Genomic DNA, 19,835 nt, shown 5'->3' on the forward strand with positions numbered 1-19,835 from the left:
TTTGCATTATTTCATGATTCTAGCACGATCGCACTCCTGCCATGGGTTCTTGTCTAGCTAGCTGATAGACCTCGGGCTTTCTTCTAATAGCTATGAGGGTGGCCAACACCCGAACCCAAGGGGTCTAGCAGCAAAACTACCACTGGTTCCTAATCGGTAAACCTACTCATATCATGTCCCACCACTGCCACCACATGCATTGTAAAGTAATATTGTAACATATCATTGAAATGCAGTGAATTAAATATTAGTTGTGGTGTGAGGGGAGGAGTGGGTCTCACAGCAGTAAAGGGGAAACAGCGTGGCAAGACGTCGAGGATAATGTGGTAAAGTGGAGATGTTGATTCCGCGGCCCGGTTCCGAGGTTGTCAGTTGTGCGTTCATCTTTGGGAGTTTTAGTCTTCCACTCAGCAAATTCCATCCAAACGCAGGTATTGCTTTAATACAAAAACAAACACAAACTTACTGTGATGGGAATAGTAGGAACAACAAACTCCTTCAATAAACTATCAGTGGCGAGGGATTTTATTACAGATAAATGACCTGTCTCTAGTTAATTGGATTCAAACCCATTTCAGCTGTATTAGATCTACGCCACAGGGAGGCAGTATCAAAAATGTTTTTCATTGAAATATTTGAACATGGGGAGGAAAGGAAATTGAGGGTTGCTTTTTCGAACATCGAACTAGGGGAGGGTCACATTGTATTCCACAGATTGGGTTTGACGGTGACCCCCTTATTTACTGAAGGCTCCCCGGGCTAAGATTGAAGGCTTCATAACTCTTTTTTTCAGTTTTGTTACGGCCAGTCTTAATTTTTTAATTGACAGGGAAACAATGAGATTTAGGTAATATTTTCAACTTTTAATTTAGAAACAGGCCAGATACGATTGGAATCTATGACATTTTATATGATGAGCTGTGTCTCCCATTGAGAACTACTAAAAATACAAAAACAATTACGGTCAATTTCGCACAAAGTTCATTGGGGCCAAAATTTGGAACTCTACCCTTCCCATATAAGAGACACTCGAAGTCGGAGTACGTTCAAAGCTAATTTCAAGAGCCATCTTCTTAGCCAGTATTAGTTGATGTATACCATTTAGTTCTTTCTTTTAAGATTTGTAATTGTTTCCAAATTTAGTTAAATACTTCTCTGGATTTGTGATATGTATGTTTTTGATTTGTTTTGTTTTGCTTTGTTGTTTTTATTGGGTTTTTTTCTCTGAGGACAAAGCTCAATTAGTTGTTTCGTCAACTAGTTTTGCCCTCATTAAAATAAGGTATTATTATTATTGTTATTTATTATTATTATTATATAATATTATTTAATTATAAAACTAAAGTACACCAGATTGATCGAATGAGATTATATTTAAATTAATAGGGAGGACAACTTTGTGTGCATGAACAGCCGACAATACATGAATATAATGTTAAATCTACAACTGTGGCTGCAAATGGAGATGACACAGTCTCACCAGAGTTTATAGAAAGGAAATGCTACATATATGATGGAAGCCATCCACACCAGGATTATGAACTGACCATGCAAAATTGTGATGAGGGGCAAGCATTTTTCATATGTGAAGCAGACAGAGGTAATACCCTGCCATTTATATATCTTTATGGACCCCTCAAAATAAACAATTATGTCCTATTAGAGTACAATACATAACATCACATTATGTCCTATTAGAGTACAATACATAACATCACATTATGTCCTGTTAGAGTACAATACATAACATCACATTATGTCCTATTAGAGTACAATACATAACATCACATTATGTCCTATTAGAGTACAATACATTACATCACATTATGCCCTATTAGAGTACAATACATAACATCACATTATGTCCTATTAGAGTACACTACATAACATCACATTATGTCCTGTTAGAGTACAATACATAACATCACATTATGTCCTATTAGAGTACAATACATAACATCACATTATGTCCTATTAGAGTACAATACATAACATCACATTATGCCCTATTAGAGTACAATACATAACATCACATTTCTTTATATTAAGTTTAAGTTGTCAAGAATTTGACCAGCGACATCTTTACAATGTCTTGTGTGGTTACTATGGTAACAAAATGGTACCCCTGTTAGTGGTAATATTTTTACCGCTAGGACTGCACTGCTAGCATCTCCTACCTTGACATATAACCATCATTTTCCTTTGTATTGAATGAAGCGATGTCTCTGAAATGAAATTAAAGGTGCCTGACAAGAGTCGGAGTAATTCAACATAACTCCATGTTAGATATCATTCATTCTAACCATAGTTCCATTTTCTTTCCTTCCTCATTGCACATGATCAAAGTGATACGTCCAACAGAGAATACAATGCCAACGTCCCAGACAATGACAACACCATACAATATCAATACCAAGCTCCCATTAGCTGCACAATCTCCAACAGCTAACGAGATAGAACCGAACACCACTGAACTCACCATGGTCAATACTGCAGGAGACAACACCAAAGACATCAACTCTACTATGGTAGAGGTTGTGAGAACATATCCTATCTCAAGTGACAAACATGCCACTGATGAGTACCAGACTACAAATATCTACAAACGGAAGGTACCTGCATCCTTAGCCCTCTCTAACATATCTGAAACTCCACAAATGGGACAACAACCAATTATGGCTGGCATGCAACCACAACATAAATGTGGATGCCTCAACATCAAGTTCACTGGTAATTTCACCCTTGATTATTATTCTTCATTTGAGATTTCAATTAAATTATCACAGGTGGATTTCAAGTTGCTCAATTGTCTGCTTAAAATTGTATAAAATAGATGATATATAATGATTATACATACATACATACATACATACATACATACATACACACACACACACATACATACATACATACATACATACATACAAACACATACATATACATACATGCATACACACATACATACATACACACACACACACATACAAACACATACATACATACATACATACATACATACATACATACATACATACATACACACACACATGCATACATACATACATACATACATACATACATACATACATACATACATACATACATACATACATACATAGCTTTAGTAAACCAATTCCTAAGTTGACCGGTAGGTAGGGACCCTGTGAATCCATAGGTTGAATGGCTAAAGGTTAATGTTGAGGAATAGAAAGGCACACACTTGGACAGCACACGGAATCTACCAGTTGATGCGTTAGCTCAGCTGTCTAGAGCACTCTGGTTAGTAATCAGAGGACGTGGGTTTGACTCCTATATGTCACTTTCCTTTCCTCTATATCATTTAATTAAGTACATGCGTACATGTATACCAATTTTTAACCTTTATATGTTCTCCTTTTTTTCCTTTTACATAGAACTGTTAATGATTCTATTGGGAGGTACATTATCTACACAGATACTTGTAAGTGGTATAATTCTGGTGGTCATTCAGAGCTGGATCAAATGAAGAAATTTGAAAATGATAATTGCAATGTAAATCAGTAAATCTATATTTTATGCTCGCCAACGTTATTTTTTCACATTGCTTTTACACAAAATCATTTGTACGTATAATTTCATAATTTGACATCTATACATGGTATATATTGATGATACATGATGTTTAATTTATCATTTGAATATTACAAATTAACATCACTGTTTTGATTTATCTTAGTTAGATTGTACATGTACTAAAATCTGAAGAATATTTGAGAAACAATGTTAGAAATTGGTATAGTATAGCTCCTATATGTGATGGTACAAGTAAACTTACAATCTGTGTATGGAAAGTTTGTTGGTTGTCATAGTATAAGCCTTCAGTAACTATAGCTGAACATATTTTTTGTGGAAATTGTTTTATGGCATACAATTGTCGGTGGAAACCGTTCTGTCACATACAATTGTCAGTGGAAACTGTTTTTTCATGTACAATTGTCGGTGGAAATTGTTCTGTCACTACAATTGTCGGTGGAAACTGTTCTGTCACATACAATTGTTGGTAGAAACTGTTTTGTCATACAATTGTTGGTAGAAACTGTTTTGTCACGTACAATTGTCGGTGGAAACTGTTCTGTCTCATACAATTGTCAGTGGAAACTGTTTTGTCGCGTACAATTGCCAGTGGAAACTGTTTCGTCACATACAATTGTTGGTAGAAACTGTTTTGTCACGTACAATTGTCAGTGGAAACTGTTTTGTCACATACAATTGTCAGTGGAAACTGTTTTGTCACATACAATTGTTGGTAGAAACTGTTTTGTCACGTACAATTGTCAGTGGAAACTGTTTGTCACATACAATTGTTTGTAGAAAATGTTGTCACGTACAATTGTCAGTGGAAACTGTTTTGTCACATACAATTGTCAGTGGAAACTGTTTTGTCACATACAATTGTTGGTAGAAACTGTTTTGTCACGTACAATTGCCAGTGCAAACTGTTCTGTCACGTACAATTGTCAGTGGAAACTGTTCTGTCACGTACAATTGTCAGTGGAAACTGTTTTGTCACATACAGTTGTTGGTAGAAAATGTTTTGTCTCATACAATTGTCAATGGAAAATGTTTTGTCATGTACAGTTGTTATTGGAATATGTTTTGCCACGTACAATTGTCAGTGTGCAATCTAAAGCTAAGTAAGTCCACATATCAAAACAAAATTCAAGTTGAGAGAATGGATTTATGACAAGGAGATTGGTAAACAAAACAATATATAATACTAGTAAGTTTATCGTCAGAAGATAAAGTGAATTTGAAATGGGCAATCTAAGTGTCAATGTACAATTTCAACGAATACTAAAGTGATTCTTCTATATTTAATGTAACATACAATAAATGTGCCAATGGCAATGTAGCACAACTGTACAGGGTTTGTGTAATTTGTGTATGCAAAACAATCTGACCATTGGCTTTGGTGGAGAGAATAGAAACATTTGTAAATAGAACAAATAACACTATTTTCTCTTACAGAGAAACCATTGTAGGAAAACAATCTCCTCAGTTCAACTTGCAGAAATGAATTCATACTATGCTCTCTCAGTACAAAGCCTAAAGAACCAGTCTTCCTTTATGTTCTGTACAGTCAGTATTCATACATACTTATACTAAGAACTGTAAACACTTTTTAATACAACTGTTACCCTCTGAATCCTTATCAAAGCTTTTACTCCTCTGTGACTCCTTACTGTGCGGGTTCAGTGTTCTGAGTGACTCCTTACTGTGCTGGCTTAGTGTTCTGAGTGACTCCTTACTGCACTGGTTCAGTGTTCTGAGTGACTCCTTACTGTGCTGACTCGGTATTCTGAGTGTCTCCTTACTGCACTGGCTTAACGTTCAGAGTGACTCCTTACTGTGTTGGCTCAGTGTTCTGAGTGACTCCTTACTGCACTGGTTCAGTGTTCTGAGTGACTCCTTACTGTGCTGACTCGGTATTCTGAGTGTCTCCTTACTGCGCTGGCTTAACATTCAGAGTGACTCCTTACTGTGTTGGCTCAGTGTTCTGAGTGTCTCCTTACTGCGCTGGCTCAGTGTTCTGAGTGACTCCTCACTGCACTGGTTCAGTGTTCTGAGTGACTCCTTACTGCACTTGCTCAGTGTTCTGAGTGACTCCTTACTGTGCTGGTTCAGTGTTCTGAGTGACTCCTTACTGTGCTGGGTCAGTGTTCTGAGTGACTCCTATACTGCGCTGGCTCAGTGTTCTGAGTGACTCCTTACTGCGCTGGTTCGGTGTTCTGAGTGACTCCTTACTTCGCTGGTTCAGTGTTGAGTGACTCCTTACTGCACTGGTTCAGTATTCTGAGTGACTCTTTATAAATAAATGTTGTCACAAAACTACACTCTATGGAGATGTTTAGACTGTAAGTAGTTCTCTCTGACTTCGTTTTCTGAGTGGCTCCTTCTTACTGCTCTGGTTTAGTGTTCTAAGTTACTCTTGATAAACGTTGTTATAAAACTGTGGACTCCATGGAGATGTTTAGATTTCAAGTACTTCAGATAATCCATGGTCAATTGTCTTTTGTCAACTGATGCGTCAGCTGTTCTATTCTGATGGAATAAATGGAATAACAAAACAATGAAAGGACCTCCTTGAATATGACATCATAATGTAATTTTTAATTGCATGACCTAAAGATATATCACTTCAGAGTAAAGCTCCCCCCCCCCCCACCTTCAGTGATTGGCTTAGATCATGTCACATGGTATGGACTTGTGACCCACAGTGACCTCAATTTACATACAGCGGGTACTATTCATTTTCTATTTCTCAAGGGCACTATTAATGTAGCATGGAAGTATTTTCAGTGAATTGTTTTGACTATGGGAAGAATTCTACGACAGATAATTTGATGTGTTGTAAAACACTTATTGTCTGGCCATATTCACTCACTATATCCATAAAGTAGAAAGCAATTAACAGATCAAATAATCAAATATCTCTGTTGGTAAGATTCTTGCTGAGCCACACAATATTTTGTTTCAGGTTTTGTGATTTGAATTGTAAGATTATGTAAATCTTTGCATATAAAACTTGCGTATTACTACTTACCTGAGATTGGTAACTGTGTGCATACCAGGACAAAGCTGGATGTTGCCATAGACTAAAACTATCATTGAAAGTAGAAAGGTCAATATCGGGAGGCTTTTTATGCTCCATGGACAGCAAGGCTGATATTGATGGAGTAGGTGAAAAGGCTTTGTTTCGCCACAGTAAGTTACTGACCAGCAAAATGTAATCATTCAATTGTTTAATTACTTCTGACAAAAATACCGGTGACTGAAAGAGACAATATGGTAGACAAAAATAACATATCAAATTTACTGTTATTAACCCATTAATGATTCGGTTTCTGTAACGCTATGTAATTACACCCTGGATATAGGGTGTCAGAACATTACTGCCTAGGCACATCACAAAAATTATAAACATTTGATTTCTTGGTTGACACTGTAACTGACCTGTTTGTTCTAACCCTCTACCATGAGGTAAAATGCTATTACAGGTACCGAGAATTGCAAGACATAAATCTGCTACGGTGGACTTGATTAAGCAAGTTATAACCATTTTAATAAAATTATCTTATTTACCTTATCATTTGACAGTTTCTTCAGGCTGTGAACTTCAAACTTATAGCTGTAAACAACAAAATCGGATTTCACATAATCTTATTCTAAATTTCCGTTTCCCACACATTGGAGCTACATACAGTATACAAAATTTACCGTAAATCAAATTTTGAAAGTATCACATATTATGTGACGAACCAAATATTCAGATTTCAATTTTTAAAAAATGAATTTCCAAAATGTTGTTCCTGACACTTTCACAGTAAACATTGCCCACTAGTGGTGAAGCTAAATAGTGCTGATAACATTTTTATTACCTTCAAATAAAACAATTATGAATGTTCACGGGAAGTTTCAATGAAGTTCTGCAATTATATGTTTGCTGACTCCATATGGAGACAATGCGTGTCCATGACAACGACTTCCACTCAGTAATGACTGAGGATCAAGTTTTCACAAAGCATTTCTAATCAGTTGCACATAATGTAAGTAATGCGATATCATGAAATTACTTTCAAGAACCCAGCTTATGAAAATGTCGTCTCTCTGCACTTATGTGTTACTCATGGGCTCTAATAACATATGGCAAAAGCTGGAGGTATTTGACTGGCTGATCATTTAAATAAGAAACAAAAGAAACCATGGAAACACTGTAACCATGGTAATTGACAACGATTCACTTACTTGCATAATATGCTGCACACTCTGGACAAAGCTGAGGCATCACTGCCATGTAATGCTTTCAGTACTATCCCTATTGATGGCAGGTAAGTGCATGGAAATCCATATACTACATGTAATTTGGAAACCTGTCACCAAGAAAAATGTTATGGGGGTTTAGTGTTCTCCATGAGGGGTTTTTGAGGGGGTGCACCACCTTCTGTTTTCATGGGCCACCCCTTTATTTGTGTTGGCCACCCCTCTGTTTTTGCCATGATGGAATTACGCTATTATGCAGACAGATAAATTGTGCTGTTATTAAAGTTTTGAAATTGTTGAATTGAAATAATTTCTGTATACATTACGTGTGTTCACGTTTACTTAATGGATCATTCCTGATAATAGGAAATTAATGATTTTACACCTTTCTTGAAAACATTTTTGGTAAAATATAAGTATATGAAAATATGCTAATTATATGCAAATTAATATACATTGTACCATAATGTTGGTGGGGAACCCTGGTCAGTGTTACCTACTTGTCACCATCTAAAAAAAATCCCTGATTAGGCCCAATAAAAAAATTGTATGTTCCGATTACACTCAATTTTAGAATAGGGTAGGTAGATGTTTTATTTTATTAAATTATTTTTTTTCATTTGTAAGTGTCTAGTTCAGGTAGTTATGTTTTCCGTTGTTTTCCATATGGTCTCTGTGTTATTGATTTCTTCTCCTCAGATGTACAACCATTACAAGTTGGGAGAACAGTTTTATATTCAAATTTGTCTGTTTAAGTTGATGTCAGTTTCCGCATCCACTATTCTGAATATGTAAAAAAATGTTTAGGATTGGCAGTGAAAAACAAGGTGGTGTTAGGTAACCAGAACCACACAACTATTTTTTTTAGGCCTTATAGTTGTACAGGTATATAACTTACCACTTCACAGAAAGATAAAGTGTAGTTCATCAATAATGCATTATTAGTCTCTACTTGTAGTCCAACGGCACACAATCTATCTACTGAGGCTATAAAGTTAGATATCGTGTCAACAGCATCAAACTCTTCATATTCCTGGTTGAACAGAGTCTGAGATGGTCTAAACAAAAAAAAGTCAAAATGTAAATCAATAGATGGTAATATACATGTCAAACAACAATTTTTGAAACAACAAACAACTTTTGAGATAAAATAAATTAGCCTTTAGAGGCAAAATTACAAAAAGCCTATGAAAAGACTTAAATCTTTTCTAAGATGATTTATTTTCTATTATATTACAAATTAATACAATTAATTATATAAATATCTAACTTTGGAAAAGATGAGTGCCATTTCTCCTCATTTTTTTAATATTGATTTTGAAGAATGATGCATATTCAGCCTGTCGGCAGTAACTTAATGGTTTGAGCAATGTTTGTCTGTTGTTGCTATGCCAACACTTTAATTTATAGATGTATCTGTATGGCAGTTTCAGCAATGTTTGTTTGTTGTTGTTTTACTTACTTGTGTATCTGTATGGCTGTTTTGAGCAACGTTTGTTTGCTTGTTGCTTTACTTGTATTTGTATGGTATTTCAGCAATGTTTGTTTGTTGCTGTTTTACTTACTCATGTGTCTCTATGGTTGTTATAGCAGTGTTTGTTTGTTGTTGCTATGCCAATACTATACTTACTCATGTATTTGTATGGTTGTTTCAGCAATGTTTACTTGTTGAGCCAACTCACTATTCTTGTACCTTGACCATTCAATACTAATAAAGTTCCTCAATAACTGAGTGTAAGTAAAAATGACTTGACACTTGAAGTAGACAGACGAGGAGAAGAATAGTTTGTGTATTGGTTCAAGGAGCAGGTCATTCATTTCTGTAATTTAAGGAAATAATTTATTAATGTTTTAGGCTTTGATCAGACTCAATATTTCTCATTGATGTGTTTGCACTTTCCATACGCACAGGACATTGTGTGCTACACTGTATTCTGTCATTTTGTTTTGATCACAAGATGATAATGTCATCAAATCTCATTATTTCAATTTTTCAATATTTTTTTCAAATTACCTTACAAAAAAGTTTGGGATTGGCAGTGAAAAACTAGGTTGGGTCAGGTTACTGGAATCAAACAATTATTTTGTTGGCCTTATAACATGCTAACTTTTTTTAAATGGGGGGAAAAACATGAAATCAATTGGGCTTAACTATTAATCATCTCTTCACATCACAGGCATTTCAATATTTGGGTGATTCTGGTATTACAAGTCAACATGTGTATAATCTGTTTCAAAATGATTTTGAAATCTGTAATATGTACTAAAACTGTTATTTATCTGTTATCTCATTTGTGTTTTATTATAAATGAAAATAGTGTGATTTGGACAAAATATAAACAAATAAACTAACCAGCTAATTGGTAAATAGTTTGTGATTGTAATACACCGTATCTTACTTACTTTGAAATGGCCATAATCTAAACCTTGTGATAAGTTGTAATATGTAGATTCTGTAATCTGTACCATTCCATGTAAGTAGATACCGGGTGATAAAGTTTTCACAGATTGGAATACCTTCCTGTTTTTGAGATAAAAGATAGACAAACAGATATAATAAATTTATACGTCTCCTGTCACCAATCTCGCATTCTGATTGATCGAGTGCCCTGCAGAAACACAGGCATATTTTTCACCAACAGCTGTATTTTTGTTTGTTGTATCATGTGATCACTTCACGTCCCCTTGTAAACAAATCTAGCATACAACTAGAGATCGAGCTATAACCAGCATTTCCAATGCCAAATTGGTGTCAATCGAATCGGCTCTCCATTCTACCAGAAAAATTACCTCTCGCAGCAAGACATGGAACGGTATTTGGCTAATACCATATACATATATGTATGTTGGACAGTACAATGTATGTAACATGTATTTAATATTGAGTCACTTTTCACAATACATACACATACCTGGTTATAAAGTTTTCACAGATTACAATACCCTCCTGTTTCCATGATTGCTTTTAAAACTACAACCTGTTCATAACTAAGCCCTTTTGATAATTTCCACTGATAATTGTGTACATGGAGAGATTTTGATAATTTCCACTGATAATTGTGTACATGGAGAGATTTTGATAATTTCCACTGATAATTGTGTACATGGAGAGATTTTGATAATTTCCACTGATAATTGTGTACATGGAGAGATTTTGATAATTTCCACTGATAATTTTGTACATGGTGAGATTTTGATAATTTCCACTGATAATTGTGTACATGGAGAGATTTTGATAATTTCCACTGATAATTTTGTACATGGAGAGATTTTGCTGACCTGGTGATGCTGTTAAATGGGTGAAAGCTGCTCAGAACTTCTTGAAACCCTTCGTGTTGAGTTTCACACTAAATTACATACTTTCTGAGATACGAGAATTGGGGATTTTTTCTGCAACTTGAACATAACTCATGTACAAAATGTTACCCAGAATGATATCAATATACATATTATCTTGAAAATTCAATTCCTATAGTAGAGGAGTAACAGAATAAACGTCAACATACCTGGATAAATTCAGTGAAATTAATCACATGCTGCAACAGATATTCAGCTCTAGGATTGGTTCCAACACCAGAATAACTTATGATTTCTGTCATGAAAAAAAGAAATTTAATATGTGTGTATCATTTGTGTGTGTGTGTGTGTGTGTGTGTGTGTGTCTGTATCTATATGATGCATGCATACATGCATGTATGTATGTATGTATGTATGTATGTATGTATGTATGTATGTATGTGTGTATGTATGTATGTATGTATGTATGTATGTATGTATGTGTATTTACAGACATTTGTATCTTACCTTGACAGAGAACCTCATAAAGCCAGTAACTTAACCTCTGATATATATCTTACCTTGACAGAGAACCTCATAAAGCCAGTAACTTAACCTCTGATATGTATCTTACCTTCACAGAGAACCTCATAAAGCCAGTAACTTAACCTCTGATATATATCTTACCTTCACAGAGAACCTCATAAAGCCAGTAACTTAATCTCTGATATGTATCTTACCTTCACAGAGAACCTCATAAAGCCAGTAACTTAACCTCTGATATATATCTTACCTTCACAGAGAACCTCATAAAGCCAGTAACTTAACCTCAGATGTGTATCTTACCTTCACAGAGAACCTCATAAAGCCAGTAACTTAACCTCTGATGTGTATCTTACCTTCACAGAGAACCTCATAAAGCCAGTAACTTAATCTCTGATAAATAGTCTGTTCTGGTATGCATGACATCACGTGATATAGCTTAGGATATTTAAGTACAGATCCAATTTGACTTGGTAGCTGCAAAAAAAGTTAATATTTTTGTTCATGGATTTTTATCCCTCAAATTACAATCACTTGATTACTTAATACCTGAAAAGTACATTGGTTACTTCATAAATACACAAAACTGCACTAGCTGCCAATTGAACGGTTTAAAAAAATGTTGTTACATATCATAACTAAATCATAATATTGTACACCCTGTACAGTATTGAATCACCTGTTGGCAAATATAGTTGTGTAGCAGTACACATAGTATTAGTACATGCACAGTGTCAGTCTGGTGTAAACACCTGAGCTGGTAGTACAATGTACAGTGTCAGGCTGGTGTAAACACCTGGGTTAGCAGTACATGCACAGTGTCAGGCTGGTGTAAACACCTGGGTTGATAGTAAATGCACATTGTCAGGCTGGTGTAAACACCTGGGCTGACAGTACATTGCTAACACTTGTAACATGCTTGATGGGTTAATGTTAGCCTGGTGTTAGCACTGAACTATATAGCAATGTAATTGACCCAGACATTAGTAGCACTGATACACTACATATAAATAATGCTATGTCAAAATGTTTTGCCACAGCCACTACCGTTTCATGGTTGTAATCGATGATTGCATTCATGATAGTCCATGCAGCAACACACGATCCAGTACTTTTGGAAGACTGAGTTGACCGTCTGAATGTCATCACAATAATCCAAATAAAGTTTCTGTCCTTATAAAATATGTATCATATGATAGGTAGAAATATATATTTTGCATTCAATGTTTAAAAACGAAATAATCTTGAGCAATATTGCGACGATAGTCAGCCAGTCATCTCAAGTCAAACGAATGTATTTTCACTAGATCAAGTGCCACTGCATGTACGATCACAAATGCAACTACAAAATGGAAGTGACTGTGATCTACCTAGAGTGAGCACACCACCAGCAGTAAAACATTACAAAATAGCGCTATTGGAAAATTATTCTTACTGACCGATAAAAACTGTTGGTTGGACACTAGTAGCGGTGCTTGTCACCTATTTGTCCATTCCCTTTACAGGCTTTCTTTTGTTTTTTTTTGTATTTTTATTGTTTGTTTGTCGCTTATGTTTTGGGTATATGTATGGTCTTTCTGTCCTGTTGTAGTCTATTGTACATGTTACTTTCATTTTTAGTACAGTATAATTTTGACTTGTCTGTGAGGAAGCGTAATAAATAAAAATTTAAACAAAATAAATAAAAAGAGAACACACTGTTTGTATGTTATGTATTAGATAATGTATTCAAGAATTCTTACCTGCAACCTATCAATGTTTTGTAACAATTCTTTGAAAGTCTGTATTTGTGCCATTGGCATTTTGTTGTTACTTTCACTTCTCTCTTCTGATGCAGTGGTTTGAAATGCTGGTATTATATCAAGTTTGCTACGTTTGGTCTACAATTAGAAAGATGATAACAAAGAGAAGGATACATAAATGCTCACATGTAATGTAAACTACAACAACCAAAGATGTTTTCTATTCTGATAGCATGCTATGCCATTGAAGTATGTGTAATGCACAATCTGATTAAAATCTGATGTGGTGAAAGTGGCTAAATGCTTTATATACCTCTATTTCCATCGTTTAGTGGAAATTACATTGCGAGGAGGGCACTTAAACCTGTTATGCTAGAAGAAAATAAATATTGTACTCAGCTGAGTTAGCGCCCTCATGCAGGCAAGGACCCAGTACTTTTGTTTTAACAGGGAGAAAAGATTGTGTCGACACCTTACACTATTAAATTTGAATATCAGCTTCTGCTTCTGAACAACTGAAATAGACTTACAGCTCTGACATCAGTCATTGACAGTAAACTGATACTCCCAGTATCTTTTGCACCATGACCATCATGTTGTTTGTTTTTCTCTACAACTCTGTGTACTGTTTCAGTCCATTTTGGATGGATTTTGGGGAAAAATTGTCTATTACCAATAGCTGTCGACAGCATGATAGTGGCTGGGGAATACACTTTGTAGATTGATAATAATCCCATGATATGGGGCTGTACACCCTGAAAAAAAGGAAATGAAGAAATGTTTGTCACAATAGCAACAAACAATAATCCAATACTAAATGATTGGCTACTTATTTTGGTTTGTATGCCACTAATGTTCAAAAACTCTTCATTCGGAACAAAACTTACCACTTTGTGTTGGATCTCAAGTAGTTTTTGGACACGGTACTGTTTGACATCTTCCTTTCTTGTCATCCGATAAAGTAAATGACACAATGATGGACACTGGAATGATGAGATTTCAAAGCATTATTAATTTTAATAACTTTACTCAAAATATGTATTTCATCAAGGTTCTGGACCACTTGCTGGCACTACATCCCTACAATGACATGTATTTATTGTATATGCATATGCAGGGGTGGTGTACCTGCTGCAGAGGGGGAGGGTTGTTGTATATGCAGGGGTTGTGTACCTGCTGCAGAGGGGGAGGGTTGTTGTATATGTAGGGGTTGTGTACCTGCTGCAGAGGGGGAGGGTTGTTGTATATGCAGGGGTGGTGTACCTGCTGCAGAGGGGAGGGTTGTTGCATATGCAGGGGTAGTGTACCTGCTGCAGAGGGGGAGGGTTGTCATGTGGCCTTACTTTGAAGTTTGGAGTAACATGTAAAATATTGACCTGTGTCTGTTGTGTTTAGGCTGTCTTCTATAAATTACACACAATTTTACACATCAGTATTTCTTTCCATCATTTACATGTATGATTTTAAGCATGAACGTGTGATTTCACATCTACATTTGTGTAATTAAAATAAACATTTAACTTTACTTACCATTTGTTCATTATCAATAAAAAGGAACAGCATGGGATACAATGCATGAAGTATATTATTGTCCTCTAGATAGTCATATATAGTTATCATCCATTTTGTTAACCAAGTCTGTGTGTGAAGTGAACAAATGTATGCATATTATTATAAAAGTTACACAACATGTACTGCTGATGTAACATCTATGAACTTCCCCATTGAGGGACACAATGCCCTGAGCTGCCCTTCTATAGTAACTGTAATTTTGGTATTCTTACATCCATGATACATCTCACCTGTACATTAGAAGATGGTTTATTTGTACACATCCATGATACAGCTCAACTGTACATTAGAAGAACTCACCTGTACATTAGAAGATGGTTTATTTGTACACATCCACGATACAACTCGTACAACTGCATCTTCAGGTACATATTTTGATGGTATCAGTGACTTAATAAGACGTACAGTCACACTTTCAGCTGCAATGAATGTAAAATTTAAATAATCACTGCTCATGCCACAATAACAATTATGGTGTAAAGTGACAAATGGACATGATCAGATCCAAACTGATTTAAAGGTAGAATGCATCTCAAGGTGTATTTCACCGAAAATTAGTGAAAAAAAGCAACAACAAACTGACATGCCATGTTGTTATTTAAAGTGATTCAACAGTTTCTATGACTTCCCAACTTGACATACGTAGACAGTAGTCCAGAAAAACCTCTAGTGGTCTGAGAGAAAAACAGATCAAGATATACATTTAGCTTATTGTGTATACTATAAGATAATTAGATTAAAATGCCAACAACAAGTCTCTAGTCTAGCATTCAAAATGTTAATATGACAAATCACATCACACTCACAGAATCTTGCGCTTCCAGCCACTGTTGCAAGTTTAAGAATATTCTCTGGAGACAACCCATACTCTGTAGCTGTGTCTTCTATCAGTGATAAATGCAGGTTTGTGTTTCCTCTGGTCTTTGTGTCAGATGTTTCTGTAATAAAAAGCAGTCAACATTGTTTTAAATTTGTCATCTGATTCTTTTCTTTTTGGGGAAGGGTGCATTTATTTTTAGACCCATTACATGTGTGTATATATGTACACTTTAGTAGAAATCAAACTATTTAACAAAGTTGCTATAAGGATGAGAAAAAGGTATTTTTTTTAGGGCTTTTGAATTATGGTCATTTTTCTACTTGAGGAAAACAATGTGGAACAACACCAACCAAGTCTGTGTTTGCTAACCCATCAATTGCAAAACAATTGCAAAAATGTGTAACAAGTATATTATTGTATAAACCCGAAAAGATTTTTGAAAACAAAATTTTTATACATTTTTTTTAGCTTTTGGCAATTGTCATATTGTGTTATAAACAGTGTTACACAGACCATGGATCTCCTAATACATCCGTGTACAGACCTTGTTTCTGTTGCTTCACATTCCTTTTTAAAGTAGAGCAAACATAAATTTACCAAAATAAATGCCTTTTTTTCATTCAGATGGCCACTTTAATGTGTAATCATGGAACATGGATTTATTTGTCATTTTCTGTTCATTTTGTAATTTTAGCATTTTTCTGGCAACTCCCATACACAACCATATGGGGAGGGGTCCACTGGAAAGGGATGATTTCGGATTTAGTACTCATAAGGTATGAAAAGGGGTATACTTTTCAGGGCCGCAAGATTTTGGAAAAACCAGACCTCCTGGACCAGTAGATCTTGCTTCAATTTTAGCTCAGAATATATGAACATTTATATCATTTTCAAATTATGTTTACGATAGTTAAAATTAAAATTTCACTTCTCAAAAACAATTATTTTGATCAGGTTTCAGTAGCTAAGCTATTTCACAGGCACTCGAATCACAGACAAGTATCACAGTCTCGAATCAATCTGTATGATTTTTAAAAAAAAAATGAATATAGTAAATTTACTGTACACTTTTTTTTTTAAATCATACAGTCTACAGATTGATTCGAGTGCCTGTGAGCTATTTCATCAAACACCACATTATACATTTACTGCGCTTTCTGCAACGTTTACATCGTCTACACATCTCATCGGAAAGACTGTCGATGACACTGCCTCTGTGACTGTAGTGACTGCATCATATCATCACATAGTCCTGCTTAAAGACGGTGCACGCGTTTGGACGACTTGCCCGTTTGCAAGCAGGACTATTACCATCACAGAAAACTCACCGTTCGTGAAGTACGATACCGCTTGAGAGAGCTTTGATCTCCTCGTCTCAGGTGCTGATTTTTCCTTCGATCTCTCTACCACCTCGGTCATGGTTGTTTTAAAGTTCCGTCGACCACTACAGAAACTCACTTATTAGAAAAGAGCGTTGAGACAAGTGGCGAAGACTGCTGAAGAAATCATAACAAAACTACCGCCATTTATTTGAATGTATCACGAAATCTCATGTAAATCTCGTATATTCACGTTTGACCTCTGACCGGTATTTCTGAAGTGCGCTGCATTGTTCGCCGGTACGCGTACGCGGTCACAGGGGCGTGTAATATTTCATAGATTGTTGTTTTCCAGGTCTACAGACTAAATATAACAACATTTTGATTAATATATATTCCTACATGTAAGTTCTTCGTAGTATAGAGATTGATACATTTGTAGCAGCAAGATTCGTACGATATTTTCCTAAGAAAACGACATTCTAAGCAATAAGAAAACAACAATCTATGAAATATTACACACCCCTGTGTACGCGGCGGTGAACACCCGAGGCCCGTAAAAAGGCTGGTTACACACGAGTTTGCGAGCAACGTCTGAATACATCCAAGACTTTCTACCTGAGTTACCCCCGGGTTATAAACGGCTGCTTCTGCACGAGTCATCCAAGTTGAGTACCCCCCCCCCCCCAAACAAACAAACAAAAATATTTTCTTTTAATTTTCTCCTTAGTTGCTTTGATTTCGACTGCTCGAAATGACACTTTGAAATGTTTATAATTCCATTATTTCAAAACTATGACTTGTATGGTATTCACATGAAATTTACATACTGACCATAATTCCACATCGCGCATTAAATGTAGTACTTTGCTTGGGTTTTTGCTTTGTTACCATGGTAACCAGATTTTCTATACAGATTGATTCTATTTTGTTTGGAAGCATATCGCTCGATAGGTCAGCAGTGTCACCAGAGCTAGAGCACGATTCATAAAGTCAACGCACTAGGTCAATCATTTGATTATTTGTCGCACATTTTCTCAAACCAAATAATTAAATAAATAGATAAATAAATAAATAGATAAATAAATAAATAAATAAATAAATAAATAAATAAATAAATAAATAAATAAATAAAACTCAAAGAAATTCTCCTAAAAATGCTGATGGATTGGTCAGCTTCTTCAACTGGGGCGGGGTTCTGTATTTTCTCACTGGTAAAATATGAATAAATTTGAAATGCCATCGACTACCCCTCTCCCTTCGCCAACAAACGCCAAACATGACACCCCCCCCTCGACCCCTGTAACTCAGTCCAGTAATAAAAGTACTTGAGTTTTATGTAACGTATGCGCAGAGCAAAGAGACAAGTGAACCTATATGAGTTCAGATCCGGTGGGGGGTGGGGGGGGGGGCTACTCCTGAGTTTACGTATAGTGTGCCGCCCTTTGGAGTGCGTTAAGTTCTAGCCCTTTGGTGTAAAATGGGGTCTGATTTTATCGATGTTTCGACCGTATTCATAGTCTTAGTTATTGAGACCGAAATTGGATGGACACGATATTTATTATAGAAATATATTGTATCAATAATCTCAGTCACTTGTCAAATTGATTTTTTGCAAAGTGACACAACTTCACGACTTTCGGATTAACGGATTAATGAAGAATCATGAAGTAATCATAATCTTTATCATTAGAATTTTGAAAAAGATTTTTTGTCAACCTTGACCTCTTCAAATCAATGAACTTTAAAAAGTGTTGATCTAGTACTAAAATAGCATCACAAAGGTCAAATATATATGTTCAGGCGGGTTGACGTCATAGGGTACGGTATGACTGACTAGTAGTATGTCAAATATATATGTTCAGGTTGACGTCATAGGGTACGGTATGACTGACTAGTAGTATGTCAAATATATATGTTCAGGTTGACGTCATAGGGTACGGTATGACTGACTAGTAGTATGTCAAATATATATGTTCAGGTTGACGTCATAGGGTACGGTATGACTGACTAGTAGTATGTCAAATATATATGTTCAGGTTGACGTCATAGGGTACGGTATGACTGACTAGTAGTATGTCAGTATCAGTGTTCGATGTTAGCGATGATATTGGAAAACATGTGCATGGGCTAATAACAAATAAATAAATAAATAAATAAATAAATAAATAAATGAATAAATATATGACAAATAAATAAACAAATAAATAAGTAAGTAAGTAAGTAAGTAAGTAAGTAAGTAAGTAAGTAAGTAAGTAAGTAAGTAAGTAAGTAAGTAAGTAAATAAATAAATAAATAAATAAATAAATAAATAAATAAATAAATAAATAAATAAATAAATAAAATTATGATCAAACGCCTTCAGTACGCGGATATTTTATCGGAGCGATTATTTAGAAGAGCTGGGGTGGAAAAACGCCACTGACTGCCTATGTCAGTGATTATTTTTTAACCCGCTCTGTAGACAATAGATATAAATACATCATTACGTAATACCAGTTTCGTCTTTTCTAGTTGTCTGTGGTATTTTTAAGGCGGTTTTAGCAGCACCAGCTACAGCTGTTTTGGTGACTGCTAACCAGCAAGTTTTACGAGTTTTATACTGTTACATAATTGGCCTGGACCACAGCCAGAGTATTCCTACATCAACATATGGTCACGACATGTATCAGAAGACAGCGGTATGTGAAAACTAAACTGCAAGTACGTATACAACACCCATGCTCAAACAGGTGGTTTTAGAAATGGGATACGTATTTGTAT

General features: G+C 35.4%; 2 protein-coding genes across 2 annotated transcripts; one reads left to right on the plus strand and one right to left on the minus strand.

The window, feature by feature from the left end:
- The first annotated feature begins 2,387 nt into the window (after nucleotides 1-2,387).
- Nucleotides 2,388-3,505, plus strand: LOC144442634 (uncharacterized). Its single transcript, XM_078132012.1, has 2 exons — nucleotides 2,388-2,730; nucleotides 3,414-3,505. The coding sequence occupies exons 1-2, from the start codon at nucleotides 2,388-2,390 to the stop codon at nucleotides 3,503-3,505; spliced, it is 435 nt and encodes a 144-aa protein (XP_077988138.1).
- A 2,444-nt stretch (nucleotides 3,506-5,949) lies between these two features.
- Nucleotides 5,950-17,172, minus strand: LOC144442635 (centromere protein I-like). The gene is made up of 16 exons (XM_078132014.1): nucleotides 17,082-17,172; nucleotides 15,740-15,871; nucleotides 15,234-15,352; nucleotides 14,892-14,999; nucleotides 14,249-14,344; nucleotides 13,892-14,116; nucleotides 13,362-13,499; nucleotides 11,976-12,096; nucleotides 11,307-11,392; nucleotides 10,204-10,321; nucleotides 9,431-9,620; nucleotides 8,699-8,858; nucleotides 7,786-7,910; nucleotides 7,123-7,168; nucleotides 6,584-6,811; nucleotides 5,950-6,081 (listed from the first exon to the last, which is right to left on the minus strand). Exons 1-16 carry the CDS (start codon nucleotides 17,170-17,172, stop codon nucleotides 5,950-5,952), a joined length of 2,115 nt encoding a protein of 704 aa, XP_077988140.1.
- Between the last annotated feature and the right edge of the window lie 2,663 nt (nucleotides 17,173-19,835).

Source organism: Glandiceps talaboti, chromosome 11 (assembly GCF_964340395.1).
Source record: "Glandiceps talaboti chromosome 11, keGlaTala1.1, whole genome shotgun sequence".
In the NCBI taxonomy this organism is placed as follows: domain Eukaryota; kingdom Metazoa; phylum Hemichordata; class Enteropneusta; family Spengelidae; genus Glandiceps; species Glandiceps talaboti.

Coding starts and splice junctions, on each gene's coding strand:
- LOC144442634 (XM_078132012.1), top strand. CDS start 2,388: ATGACAACACCATACAATATCAATACCAAGCTCCCATTAGCTGCACAA. Junction 2,731..3,413: donor CCTCAACATCAAGTTCACTG/GTAATTTCACCC, acceptor CCTTTTACATAG/AACTGTTAATGATTCTATTG.
- LOC144442635 (XM_078132014.1), bottom strand. CDS start 17,172: ATGACCGAGGTGGTAGAGAGATCGAAGGAAAAATCAGCACCTGAGACG. Junction 10,322..11,306: donor ATTTCACTGAATTTATCCAG/GTATGTTGACGT, acceptor TCTCAAAAACAG/GAAGGTATTCCAATCTGTGA. Junction 7,911..8,698: donor CTTTATCTTTCTGTGAAGTG/GTAAGTTATATA, acceptor TCTTGGTGACAG/GTTTCCAAATTACATGTAGT.